General features: G+C 46.7%; 1 protein-coding gene across 1 annotated transcript in view; it reads left to right on the forward strand.

Annotated features, from left to right (window-relative positions):
* The window catches only part of SBNO2 (strawberry notch homolog 2), a 160,571-nt gene that overhangs the window by 114,582 nt on the left and 31,836 nt on the right, over window positions 1-14,153 (forward strand). The window contains exons 8-16 of the mRNA XM_070931866.1: window positions 1,479-1,639; window positions 1,937-2,070; window positions 4,645-4,735; window positions 6,066-6,209; window positions 7,195-7,312; window positions 8,438-8,543; window positions 9,533-9,686; window positions 12,201-12,377; window positions 13,696-13,793. Coding sequence (XP_070787967.1) covers window positions 1,479-1,639; window positions 1,937-2,070; window positions 4,645-4,735; window positions 6,066-6,209; window positions 7,195-7,312; window positions 8,438-8,543; window positions 9,533-9,686; window positions 12,201-12,377; window positions 13,696-13,793 — 1,183 coding nt within the window. The remainder of the gene's footprint in view (window positions 1-1,478; window positions 1,640-1,936; window positions 2,071-4,644; window positions 4,736-6,065; window positions 6,210-7,194; window positions 7,313-8,437; window positions 8,544-9,532; window positions 9,687-12,200; window positions 12,378-13,695; window positions 13,794-14,153) is intronic.

Here is a 14,153-nt window from a genome sequence, read left to right on the forward strand (position 1 = left end):
CACACACACGATTTAGTGTAATGCTTGAATAAAGCTTTTGACTCAAGAGGTGGGGGTTTGTTGAGATTCGTATTTGGGGTTTTATTTCTGTAAACCATCTGTAGTCACTGCGAATGAGTTCAGGCAGCCACATAAGCTGCCAAGGGGTGATTTTCTTCATCTGGAAGGGGGAGGGATTGAGGAGGGCTAAAATCTGAGGTCAAAATTTAGCAGATTTTCCCTGTGCAAAGCAGCCATGGATGAGGTGGAAAATACTCTTTAATCCCTGACTTCCTGATTTGGTAAACTCCTGCCTCCTCCTGTCTTAGATCATTGTTTGTCTTCTGGGCACGACTGAAGAGGCTGTTGACTCTTGCAGTTAATGCCCTGGCTAGCAGTTATGGAGAAACCATTGATAACCCTTAGGAGATTCGAAGGCTCAGAATAGGGCAATTAACAACAGCAGAGACTATCTCTGACTGGAAGAGATTGTTGTGGTCCGCCCGCAGCCGAGTCGGACAGTGAGGAGGCCAAGGAAGAACATGGGCCAGTCCTGGAGGCTGGGGAAGGCCCGGATGAGGACTCTGTGTCGGAGGCAGAGATGGGGCCAGGGCCATCGAGGAGTGATGTGCAGACTTCGGAGCCTCCAGAGGCTGACAGTAGAGAGGCAGAGGAACAGGAGGAGCCTGTTCCTAGTGCACGTATGAGAAGAACTGCCAGAAGGCAGGAGCAGCTAAAGCAGAGAGGACGACTCGGGAGTAGGGCCAAGAGATGATTGGTCCCTCCCTTAAGGCTTAAAAGACCAGCAATGGCTCTTGGCCTCTTTGCCGGAAAACAGGGTTGAAAGACTTGCTTCTTGTTTCACTGTATTCATTTCTTGTCGGCGTCTTCTGCTTCTGAAGTTTTGCCAAGAAAAGCCTTTGGCAGTTTGCCTACTTATCCCAAGGTCAGGTGATAAACTGAGGAACGATATTTTGAAGAATTTGCTTTAATTTAGTTTGGACTACGCTGAGAATGAGTTAATTCTCAGCTGTTCTAATAAAGTCTGTTTTCGAACTGTTTGTATTTAATACTAACTACTTGGGCCTGGGTCACAACAGCAATGGTGGCCAGAGATCAATTCAAAATGGACAGTGATTAATATAATATATATATATATATATATATATAGTTACTGCAAAAGACCCCTCACATAAGCCTGATGATGGCAGATGAGATTCTGTCGAAACGTCGCTTCTACCCATTTAGGGATATGTTCACAATTACACGGGAAGAACTGTACACACACACACACACACACACACATATATATACATTAATATACATGAATGAAACCTGGCTAAGGGCCCCAAATTCCCCCCTCAAATACGGTTTTAATTGAATTGTTGGCTTGTATGGTCTAATATGGCCTTTGATCCTTGCAGAGAACTTAAAGTTTCTCCAGAGAAGCTGAGAAACATTCGAAGGGTTGACACTTGTCTTTTTGCTTTGTCTTAAAGCGAAAATTGGGAAGCAGCATCCTGACCGAGTGGTAGAAACCAGCACGCTTTCCAGCGTCCCTCCTCCAGATATCACCTACGTCCTCTCTCTCCCCGAATCGATTGGCGAAAACGGGTTGCTCTCTGCGCTGCAACTGGAAGCTATCATTTACGCCTGCCAGGTACACACACGAAGTGGGTTTGGGGCGGGATTTACAGTAACAGAGTTGGAAGGGACCTTGGAAGTCATCTAGTCCAACCCCCTGCTCACGCAGGAGACCTGTACTAGAGGGATTCGAACCGCTGAACTGCCGACCTTTCTGGTCGACAAGCTCAGTGTCTTAGTCACTGAGCTACCTAGTCAGGATTGATGAAACACGGCTAAGACGGGTTGTAAGCTTCCGAGCGGCTGGAAGCCGCTCCTGTAGTGCCTCTTCACTCGATTCCTACATTGGGTTCCTTTCTGCTGGGATTTCTAGGAACACGAAAACTTGCTTCCCAACGGGCAGAGAGCCGGATTCCTGATAGGAGACGGTGCAGGCGTAGGGAAGGGCCGGACCATTGCAGGGATCATCTATGAAAATTATCTGAAGGGAAGGAAGAAGGCTCTGTGGTGAGTGATCACGTCCCTGCGTTCTGTTTTAAAGCTCTCAGAAATTGCATCTCTTTTCTGTATTCCTTTCCCAGTGTATAGGGTCCTCAAGGCTAAGGCCCCAACTTAGTTCAGGAAAGAGAATTTGAGTAGCCGTTCTATAATATGAGTTATTATAGATTCTCTCTCTCTCTTACATTCAGTTGCATCCGATACTCTTTGTTTGCCATTGTCTCCTTCCTAAGGCTTCCTAAGGCTGATTGACCCAAAATCCCCCAATTGGCTTTCATGCCTAAGGTATCATAGCTCCAACCGATGCCCTAATTAACTAACGAGCCTCGAGCCAAGCTTCAAAAGAAATCCAGTTATTAGGAGCTGTTTCAAGTGAAGCCAACTCTGACCCCACGTAATTTATGGCCCAATCTTGACCCTATTTCCCCCCCCCCCCCAAGGCTGTGTCATCAGTCACATTTGCCAAGGAGCAAGAGATCACTCCCCTCTGGCCACTGTTGGTAACCCTGGGAGACAGCCTTGAGAGAGAGATGTCTGGAATGTGGATCCCCCTTGCCTATGGCAACTCGAGAGCAGGCAAGAGATGCTTTGCGAGTTGACATAAGGTGAGACTAGAACTCATGTCTCCTGGTAGTTGGCCCAAAGTCACCCAGCTGGCTTTTATGCCTAAAATGGGACTAGAACTCAGTTTCTTTGTTTCTAGCCTTAACCACTACACAAAATCCCCCCCCCCCCCAAAATTGTAATTTGCTTCCTTAGTAGGTCTGACAGAGAATTATTGGTCTAAGATCACCTGGCTAGCTTCATACGTAAGACAAGACTAGAACTCACTGTTTCCTCCTGAGTTCTAGCCTGCTACCTTAACTGCTACACCAAACTGTATCAAGAAGAAATAGATAGACCGAAGATAGATAGATACCATGTTTTCCCGAAAATAAGACCCTGCCTTATATTTTTTTGAACCCCAAAATAAGCGCTTGGCCTTATTTTCAGGGAGGTCTTATTATTTTGGGGCGCGTGGAGCAAGATGGAACTCCTTTTGCCATCTTACCTGATTCCCAGCACTGTGTTTAAATATTTTCAGGGAGGGCTTATTTTTGGGAGGAAGCTTATTTTAGTGCATGTGCTCAAAAGCCCGATTGGGCTTATTATCAGGAGATGAGCCGAGGTGGCGCAGTGGTTAGAGTGCAGTACTGCAGCTACTTCAGCTGACTGCTAGTTCAGCAGATCAGCGGATCAAATCTCACCGGCTCAAGGTTGACTCAGCTTTCCATCCTTCCGAGGTGGGTAAAATGAGGACCCAGATTGTTGGGGGCAATATGCTAATTAGTCTTTGGTGTAAGCCTCCCAGAGTCCTTGGAGAGTGGGCGGCATAGAAATATGAATAATAAGAAATAATAATAATAATAATGTCTTATTTTAGGGGATAGATAGATAGATAGATAATGATGAAGAAGACGAAGAGGAGGAAAGAAAGAAAGAAAAAGAAAGAAAGAAGAAAAGTGAGTGAGTGAGGAGGAGGAAGGAAGGTAAAAGGCAAGAAGGAAGAGAGGAAAGAAAGAAAGAATATGATAATATATAAAGTATGATAATATATCTGATACCTTTGGAATATCATTCCTCCTGTGGTCAAATTGGCCCCAACTTTGATGACCTTCCAGTTCGAACAGTGTACCTCTAGACAGCTCACCAGAAACAAACAAATTTACTCAATCAATCATAACCACAACAAAAAACTCATTTGCCACCGGCCTTGTATTCCAACCAATTTTTCCGACTTTCTTGCAACCCCGCTGAAATTGTGATGTCGAATCCTTGAGGACGACTGACGAGATTTCTTATTAGAGTCTGCTGGGAGACTAAAGAGATAAGAGGCATTAAACCCTCAAATAAGGGTTGGGGGCACCCAGAGCTAGCAAAAGGGCTCAGGAACTCTGCCAGTTGTTTCTCTCCCCGCCCCCCCCGCCCCCGTAATATCCCAGCTGCCTCCAGCTGTTGAAGTGATGTTTTTAAAAAGGAGTTTCCAGCCACAGACGGATAATATTGTGAGTGAGAAGGAGGTTCTCTAAGTTTCATAAAATAAATACAGGTAATCCTCTACTTGCGACAGTTCATTTAGTGATGGTTCAAAGTTACAATGGCACTGAAAAAAAGTGACTTAGTTAGGACCGTTTCCCACACTTACGACCTTTGCAGCATCCCCCCATGGTCACGTGATCAAAATTCAGATCGTTTCTATTTATGACGGTTCTGGTATCCTGGGGGTCATGTGATTCCCCCCTTTTGCGACCTTCTGATAAACCAAGCCAAGGGGGAAGCCAGATTCACTTAAGAACCGTGTGTTCCTAACTGAACAACTGCAATGATTCACTTAACAACTCTGGCAAGAAGGGCCATAAAACGGGGGGCAAAATTCATTTAACAACGTAGCCACAGAAATTTTGGGGCTCAGTTGTAAGTCGAGGACTGGCTGTAAATGAAAGTATGGTATTTGAGAGGCCAGTCAAGCGGCTTCCTTTATAAAACCTCTCCCCCCTGTTCTTTTTGGCTCTTCCGCTCATCCACCCCACCCCTCCTTTCCAGGTTCAGCGTCTCAAATGATCTGAAATACGATGCCGAGAGGGACCTGAAGGATATCGATGCGCCTAACCTCCCTGTCCATGCTTTAAACAAGGTGGGTTTTTCCCCCCCTTTTGCTTCCTTTCTGTTCCCCCCACCCCCACCCCACCCTACCCCATGGGGAAAGTTGAGCGGGAGCACTGAGAACTCGGCACAAGAGATTCTGCATTTGCCCATATTTATCCCTGTTATGTTTGTTTATGATAAATAGATAGTTTCATTTAAAGGAAATTGAGATAATCACAGGCTCTCTTGAGTTTGGATGTTTTATTTGTGTTTTGGTGCTAAGCCTTTGAGAATATCTAAGCCTGTTCTAAGCCTTTGAGAATATCATAGATTGGATGGCATTGCATAGTTATTGAGAGAAAGAGAGAAAAATGCCCCTTCCTTCCTTCTTTCCTTCCTTCCTTCCTTTCTTCCTTCCTTCCTTCTTTCACTCACTCATTCACTCACTCACTAACTCACTCACTCCTTCTCTTCCTTTCTCCCTTTCCTTCCTTCACTCCTTCCCTCTCCCCTTCCTTCCTTCCTTCCCTTCTCTCCCTTCCTCCTTCTCTTCTTCTCTCCCCTCTCCTCCCTTCCTCCCTTCCTCCCTCCCTCCCTCCCTTCCTTCCTTCCTTCCTTCCTTCCTTCACTCACTAACTCACTCACTCACTCTCACTCCTTCCCTCCCTCCCTCCCTCCCTCTCCTTCCTTCCCTCCCTCCCTTCTTCTCTTCCTCTCTCCCTCTCCTCCCTCCCTTCCTTCCTTCACTCCTTCACTCCTTTCCTCTCCTCCATCTCCTTCCTCCCTCCCTCCCTCCCTCCCTCCCCGTCCTTCTTTCTTTCCTTCCTTCTTTCCCTCCCTCCTTCCCTCATTCTGAGTGTTGATATCCACACATTTTAAAGTTGCCAAGGTTGGCCTGGATTGTCCGGAGTCACCTTTGATTTCTCTGCCTTGCCGGGAATTCTGGGAGCTGTACTCTGTATACATCTTAAAATTGCCAAGGCTGAGAAAGCATTTCCTGCACAGAGTGAGAAAGCCCAAATGCCCGACTGTGAGGAAGGAAAGTTCAACTATTCATTTTTGCAGACGTTCACCCAGACTGGGTCACCAATAGCCCTGCATTAAATATGTCAGTGTGTTTGCCTGGCTGGGGAATTCTGGGAGTTGAAGTCCACCTGCCTTAAAGTTGCCAAGGTTAAGGAAACACTGAAATATGTCATCCATGATCCACCCCACCCCCCACCCCGAAGGACCTCGGTTAATTTACGTGGGCTGCATTTCTGTGTCTAAAATGTCAGCATTGTGAAAACCTCTCTCTCTCTCTCTCTCTCTCTCTCTCTATCTCTCTCTATCTCTCTCTCTCTCTCTTTTGCATTTTTAAAAATCTTTTTCTGATGTAGATTAAATACGGTGACACGGCTACCTCGGAGGGGATTTTATTCGCCACTTACTCCGCCTTGATCGGTGAAAGCCAAGCGGGCGGCCAGCACAGGACCAGGTTGAACCAGATTCTGGATTGGTGCAAGGACGATTTTGATGGTGTTGTATCCTAACAGAAATAAAACAGCCGGACTCTGTAGGTTTTGAGGCCTTGGCTAATACACAGGCTGCAGGTGGCCCTCGATTTACCACCATTTGTTTCCTGATAGTTAGAACAATTAATCAGAGGAACGACTTGCCTGCAGAAGTTGTGAATGCTCCAACACTAGGAATTTTTAAGAAGAAATTAGATAATCATTTGTCTGAAGTGGTGTAGGGTTTCCTGCCTAAGCAGGGGGTTGGACTAGAAGACCTCCAAGGTCCCTTCCAACTCTGTTATTCTCTTCTCTTCTAAACCTAAACTCAGTGATCATTTGAAGTTACAACAGCACTGAAAATAGTGACTGATGACCATTTTTCACACTTAACACCCATTGCAGCCATCCACGTGGTCACATGATCAAAATTCAGATGCTTAGCAACTGTCTCCTATTTATGACTGTTGCAGTGTCCCAGGTCACGCGATCCCCCTTTGCGACCATCTGACAAGCAAAGCCAATGGGGAAGCCAGATTCACTTAACAACCGGGTTTCTAACTTAAACAACAGTGATTCCCTTAAAAACTGTGGCCAGAAAGGTCGTAAAATGTGACAAAACTCACTTAAGAACTGTCTCGCTTAGCAACAGAAATTTGGGGCTCAATTATAGTTGTAAGTCAAGAACTATCTGTACTTTGGCCCTCCTTTTGGCACCTTACAGATTATAAGTGTTGGATTTATCGACTGCTTTAACTTTTTCTTATTGCTTTACAACGGGGGGTAGTTTTTTCCGTCCCGAACTCAAATCGGGCTATTTGTACTTTTGTGGCTGGATGCCATCTTGACTTTTTTGACCACATCTGCAGGCAGCCCTGCCCAGGATCGTGATTTACTCTCCTCTCCCTTGCCTTCAGAACTGGGGGTTTTTTTGTCATAAACCCCCTTCCTCTGTGTGCCAGGATCCCTCCATCCTTTTTGAACTGTTTCCCCTTAACGAGCCTTCCGCTCTCAGATTGTGTTCGACGAATGCCACAAAGCCAAAAATGCCAGCTCTACCAAGATGGGCAAAGCAGTATTGGACCTGCAGAAAAACCTGCCTCAGGCGAGAGTCGTCTACGCCAGTGCCACAGGTGAACGATGCGCATCGTGCTGAGCACATTTGCAGGGAGGAGTCTATAGCCAGTGTATCCTCTCTGGGCAGCACCAAATCGAGACGTATTGACACTTGGGGGTAAACTATTTCTGGATGTCAAAGCTCCATTCCTAACTCTACTAGGGCAGCATGAACCTAGCTGGAGAAGGCCAGCTTCATCCACCATTTCTCTTCCACACAAGCTTCTTGTTTAACACACCTTTTTCCCAAGTTTGTGTAGCCAGGCTAGCTCTGAACTTCCGTTTCTGGGGAACAAAGGATGTTGTTGTGTGGACCTGAAGTTAGGAGGAATAGATAGATAGGTAGGTAGGTAGAATGATAGGGAGAGAGGGAGGGAGGGAGAGAGAAAGAAAGAGAAAGAAAGAAAGAGAGACAAAGAAAAAGAGAGAGAGAGAAAGAGAGAGAAAGAAAGAGAAAGAGAGAGAGACAAAGAAAAAGAGAGAGAGAAAGAGAGAGAGAGAAAGAAAGAAAGAAAGAGGGAAACAAAGAAAAAAGAGAAAGAAAGAAAGCGAGAGAGACAAAGAAAGAAAGAAAGACAAAGAAAAAAGAGAGAAAGAAAAAGAGACAAAGAAAAAGAGAGAGAGAGAAAGAGAGAAAGAAAGAGAGATAATAGACAGACAGATAGATAGACAGACAGACAGACAGACAGACAGACAGACAGACAGACAGATAGGAATAGATTATAGATACAGATAGGTAGATAGATGATAGAGGTAGGTAGGCAGGCAGGCAGGCAGACACAGATGAGAGGAGAGGAGTTTCTCAAACTCAGCAACTTATTGTGGACTCCTCACTCCCAGAATTCCTCAGCTAGCATGAGAGTAGGTTGAAAGGATGTCCACACATCTTAAAGATGCCGAGATTGAAAAATGGAGGGAGGGAGGGAGGGGGAGTAGGGGATGGATGGATGGTTGGAAAAGATAGATAGATAGATAGATAGATAGATAGATAGATAGATAGATAGATAGATAGATAGATAGATAGATAGATAGATAGATAGAGGGAGGAGGGAGGGAGGGAGAGATGGACTGATCCACTGAAATAATGCATCTAACAATTCCTTCTCCAATCCAACCCACCGGCCTGTCTTTTTCTTCGGCAGGTGCCTCTGAGCCAAAGAATATGATTTACATGAGTCGGCTGGGGATATGGGGAGAAGGCACCCCCTTTCGCTCCTTTGAAGACTTCCTCCATGCCATTGAAAAGAGGTAAAGCTGCATCTGGTTATCACAGAACCCCAGAGTTTGGGGGGGGGATCTCCTGGAGCACCTCTAGCAGATGACACCTCCCCCCCTCCTTCCTCTATTTCAAGACCTCTAGTGAAAGAGAAGTCCCCAGTTCATGAGGCAGCCTGTTCCATTGGCCCAACAGTTCCTCTTGATGTTTGGTCTGAATGGCCTCCCTTGTAGGTAATGCCTCTGGGGCAGTGGTGGGATTCAAATAATTTAACAACCAGTTCTCTGCCCTAATGATCGGCTGGGTGGGCGTGGCATGGTGGGCGAGGCCATGGGGGTATGACAGGCAGCAGTCGGCCTCCTGCACTCCCCTGGGAGCAAAAACAGGCCGTGGGAGGAGGGGGTGGAATGCACCGCCCCATGCACCCTATTTTGGGCCTAGGAGGCCTCCCTGCACTTACCTGGGAACCAAATGGGGCGCGTGGGGACTCCTGGAAGGGGAGGGGAGGGGCCAGCCACCAATTTAACTACCGGTTTACCCAAACCGGCTGAATCCCACCACTGCTCTGGAGCATTAAAAATAAACCCACTGCATTTTCCATCTGACAATTTTTTTAGATTTGAATGCTAAAACTGACCCAAGCTCTCTTTTCAACCTGGACAAGGATATTATTTTGACCTAACTTCACCTATCTCCACCAACATTTTATCAGGCTGCAAACGCTGTTGCAGTTGTTTGTGTGGCCTTATCTTTGTTTGATCTGTTTGACTTGTGTGTCTGGCCTTTGACAGGCGTGGGAGTTTTATACCTAGCCATGTATTTTTCTAACAAACATTGACGTCACTCTCTATCTCAAAATTCTGCTTGTAGTGTTTATTCCGATTTGATTATCTTCTTTTGGGGAAAAAGGGCTTATAAATATGAATGAATGAATGAAAGAATGAATGAACGGTCTTGTGGTGGTGATGGAAAATCCGCAGCTCCAAAGGTCATCTGTATCTCTTGTCTTCCTCCTCCGCAGAGGTGTTGGGGCAATGGAGATCGTTGCCATGGATATGAAAGTGAATGGGATGTACATCGCTCGACAGCTCAGCTTTTCTGGAGTCACTTTCCGGATAGAAGAAATCCCACTGGACGCAGCATATAAGGACGTGTACAACAAGGCAGCGAAGCTGGTAAGCTTTTATGCTTCGGGGCTGTCTGATATAGCTGGACTCATTTGCTTGAGCCACCTGGAATCTATGGTCAGCTGATTTCTATAGACAGGAATAGGAACAGGAATAGGAATAGGAATAGGATGGCGGAGTTGATAGCAGATGTACTTCAACAAGACAAACAGGCGATAATTAGAGAGTTGGACGACGTATATAGGGTCCAGACAAATTATGCAAGAAGGAACAAGCTCCCTAGGGAAGTACATGTCCGCTTTGCAAGGAAAAAAGTAAAAGACATTCTATACAACATGACAAGAGAGGAACAGATAACGTATCGAGAAAAAGAAATAATAATCCTAAAACAGATACCAAGAAGAGTTCGGGAGATGAGAAAGGGATATAGATTTCTAGCAGCACAATTGAATAAAAGAAATATACTATTCAGGTGGCTCCTTCCAGAAGGGATGCTAATAACCTGGCAAGGAAGAAAAATTAAAATAGAGAGCCTGAGTATAGCACAAGACTTCCTTGACCAGTTGAGAGGTGTGGAAGAAGAGCAGGGTACATTAAAAATACATTCACCAAGAATCATAAAATATAACTCTTAGTGCAGAGGTGTCAAACTCAAGACCCAGGGGCCGGATCCAGTCTGTGGGGTGCTTAGATCTGGCCCGCAGGGCCACCCTTGAAACAACGAAGGACCGCCGTGCGGTGCCTCTGCCACAGGCGGCCCTCCCAAGCTCTGTTTTCGCTGGCATAGGGTTGCAGGAGGCCGTCGCAGCCGGAACAGAGATTGGGAGCCCATTTTCGCTGACAGAGCGCTTGGGACACCATAAGCGCCGACACGAGTGACATCGAGCTGGCCACGCCCCCCCCCCCAGCCCCCCAAGGTCAAACAGAACCCTGATGCAAATCGAGTTTGACATCCCTGAGTTAGTGATAGTCATAGGATACTAAATAAGCAATCAAATCATACTAGGAAACTAAATAAAACAATATAAATCATAAAGCTACAAGCAACAAGATTATAGTCATGAGGAGATAGGTAATAGAAAGGAAGATAAGAGTAATAGTAATACAATCTTGGTAAATAGTTTAACAGTGTTGTGGGAATTTGTTGTTTAGCAGAGTGATGGAATTCAGGGAAAAACTGTCCTTGTGTCTAGGGTAGGAATTGAAACAGTTTATGTCCCGGATGCGAGGGGTCTGTAAATATTTTCACAGCCCTCTTTTTAATTCATGCAATATACAGGTCCTCAGTGGAAGGCAGGTTGGTAGCCATTGTTTTTTCTGCAGTTCTACCTATCCTCTGAAGTCTGTGTCTGTCTTGTTGGGTTGCAGAGCCAAACCAGACAGTTATAGAGGTGCAGATGACAGACTCAATAATTCCTCTGTAGAACTGGATCAGCAGCTCCTTGGGCAGTTTGAGCTTCCTGAGTTGGCGCAGAAAGAACCTTCTTTGTTGTGCTTTTTCGATGACGTTTTTGATGTTGGGTGTCCATTTTAGGTCGTGGGTTTTGTAACACTGTTGAACTGGCCTTCCTTGAAGCTCCTCTATTTTGCTAGGTGCAGGGATCTCTTGCTTAAGCAGGGGGTTGGACTAGAAGACCTCCAAGGTCCCTTCCAACTCAGTTACTCTGTTGTAGAGCTACCACTGTAGCTGGTTTGGAAGAGGGGAGCCCAGGGAATGGACCCCCTCAGTGTCTCTTGGGTCCCTCATTGGGGTTTTGGGACAGTGTGGCATAATGGTTGGAGAAGGAGCCGTGAGATCTGGGTCCAAATCTCTGCTTAGCCCCAGAAACCCTCAAAGGGAACTTTTGGGCCAGACCCTCCCTCTCAGCCCAAGAACCAATGAAGCATAGTTGGGGAAAAGGCTGTCTGGGAGGAGGGAGATCCAGACTCTACTCTGGTGCAGAAGCTCATTGGCTGACCTGGGGCCAGTCCCTCCCATTTAGCCAGGAACTAGGAGAGGGAAAATCTAGTTTCTCCGCCCCTTCCTCCCTTAGCCGTGGAAACTCATTGGCTGACTCTGGGCCGGCCCCTCCCTCCCAGCCCAGGAGCCAATCAGGTATATAGGGGGGAAAAAAATCTAATTTTTTTCCCCTAAATAAATAAAATAATAAAATAAATAATAAAAAGATGGATTAGGAGTGGGAGGACCCAGATTCTAATCCCTCCTCAAATACAGAAGCTCATTGGCTGATTTTGGGCCAGTCCCTCCCCTCTGGGTAGCCAGTATAGTGAAGAAGGAGAGGAACGGTCCAGATCCTTGTGCTCCTCTCAAACTCATTGGCTGACTCTGGGCTGGATCCTCCCTCTCAGCCCAAGAACCAATCAGATATATAGGACAAAAAAGATAGATTAGGAGTGGGAGGGGCCAGTTTCTAATCCCTCCTCAGACATGGAAGCTCATTGGCTGGTTTTGGGCCGGTCCCTCCCCTCTCACAGGGTTAGATCTACTAAATAAAATCCTGAAAATGCTGTTATAACTGCTAAATAAAACATTCTCTCTCCCCCTCCCCCCCTTCTCGGCAGTGGGCAGAAGCCCTGGTGGTTTTCCAAAAGGCTGCGGACCTCATTGGCCTGGAGTCCCGGAAGTCTCTCTGGGGTCAGTTCTGGGGGGCTCACCAGCGCTTCTTCAAGTACCTCTGCATTGCTGCCAAAGTCCGGCGTCTGGTGGAGCTGGCCAAGGAGGAGCTCAGCAAGGGCAAGGTGAGGAAGGAGAACTTAGGAGCCTGCCCTTTCCTTTAGCTCTGCCTCTGATCGTTCATGAATGTGAGCGAGAAGAACGAGAGCAGATTTTCTTTGAATTGACCATTCAAATATTCTCCTTTTCCTCTTCTTCCTCCTTTTCCTTTTCCTTCTCTTCCTTTCCTCTTTCTTCTTCTTCCTCCTTTTCCTTTCCCTTCTCACTTCTTCCTCCTCATCGTACTTCTCCTCCTCCTCGCCTTCCTCCTCCTTTACCTCCTTCCCATTTCCCTTCTCCCCTTCCTCTTCCTCCACTCTCTCCTTTTACTCCCCCTTCTCATTCTTCTTCTCTTTCCGTCTCCCCTCTTCCTCCTTCTCCACCTCTCTTCCTCCTTCTCTTTTTCCTCTTCCTCCTTTTCCTTCTCATTCTCCTTTCCCTCCCTCCTCCTCTTCTTTCTCTTCCTTCTCCTCCTCTCCTCTTTCTTCCTCTGCCTTCTTCCTTCTCCCTGTCCTTTTCCTTTTCCTTCTCACTTCTTCCTCCTCATCTTACTTCTCCTCTCCCCTTCCTCCGCCTTTACCTCCTTCCCATTTCCTTTCTCCCCTTCCTCTTCCTCCTCTGTCTCCTTTTCCTCCTCCTCCTCCTCCTTCTCTTTCCCTCCCCCCTCTTCCTCCTTCTCCTCCACCTCTCTTCCTCCTTCTCCTTTTCCTCTTCTTCCTCCTTTTCCTTCTCATTCTCCTTTCCCTCCCTCCTCCTCCTCTTCCTCTTCCTTCTCACTTCTTCCTCCTCATCTTACTTCTCCTCCTCCTCCCTCTTCCTTTACCTCCTTCCCATTTCCCTTCTCCCCTTCCTCTTCCTCCTCTGTCTCCTTTTCCTCCTCCTCCTCCTCCTCCTCCTCCTCCTCCTCCTCCTTCTCCTTCTCTTTCCCTTCCCCCTCTTCCTCTTTCTCCTCCACCTCTCTTCCTCCTTCTCCTTTTCCTCTTCTTCCTCCTATTCCTTCTCATTCTCCTTTCCCTCCCTCCTCCTCTTCCTTTTCCTCCTCTTCCTTCTCTTCTCCTCTTTCTTTCTCTTCCTCCTCCTCTTCTTTTCCTTCTCACTTCTTTCTCCTCATCTTACTTCTCCTCCTCCTCCTCCTCCCTCTTCCTTTACCTCCTTCCCATTTCCCTTCTCCCTTTCCTCTTCCTCCTCTGTCTCCTTTTCCTCCTCCTCCTTCTCCTCCACTCTTCCTCCATCACTTTCGATTCCTGAGTTTTATCAGCCAGTTCTGTTCCACATCTTGATGTTTGTTCTTTTCCACATGCTGCCCATCCTTGGTCTCATTTCTGCCCGGCTTGCCTTCCGCAGTGCGTGGTGATCGGGTTGCAGTCAACGGGGGAAGCGCGCACCCGGGAAGTTCTGGACGAGAACGAAGGGCACCTGAACTGCTTTGTGTCGGCAGCCGAGTGAGTTTTTCATTGGGAGGATGCACATTTTGTAAATTCTAGCACCGTCCCGGCCCAAGATGTTGGGGCTATAACCCCCAAAATTCTGCAGAAAGCACGGAGGGAACCCCGAAGGTCACTGCTCCGTTGCATTCTGATAAAGGCAGGCATCTATGGACGTTACCCTTCATGCGGCTTTAAGAATTGCCCCCAGAGATACGTATGATCCCCAACCTACGTACCTTTCGCCATGCCCTTAAGATTTTACTGTTTGAACAGGCTGGGCTGGCTTAAATAACGAATTTTAATGGGTGTTTTAGGTTTTTGGTTTTTAATATACGGGCCAAATTATTTAATATGTTTTAAACTGTTTTTAAATTT

This window comes from Pituophis catenifer, unplaced genomic scaffold, assembly GCF_029215685.1.
Source record: "Pituophis catenifer annectens isolate HBS135680 unplaced genomic scaffold, rPitCat1.0.hap2 SCAF_1, whole genome shotgun sequence".
Classification (NCBI taxonomy): Eukaryota; Metazoa; Chordata; class Lepidosauria; order Squamata; family Colubridae; genus Pituophis; species Pituophis catenifer.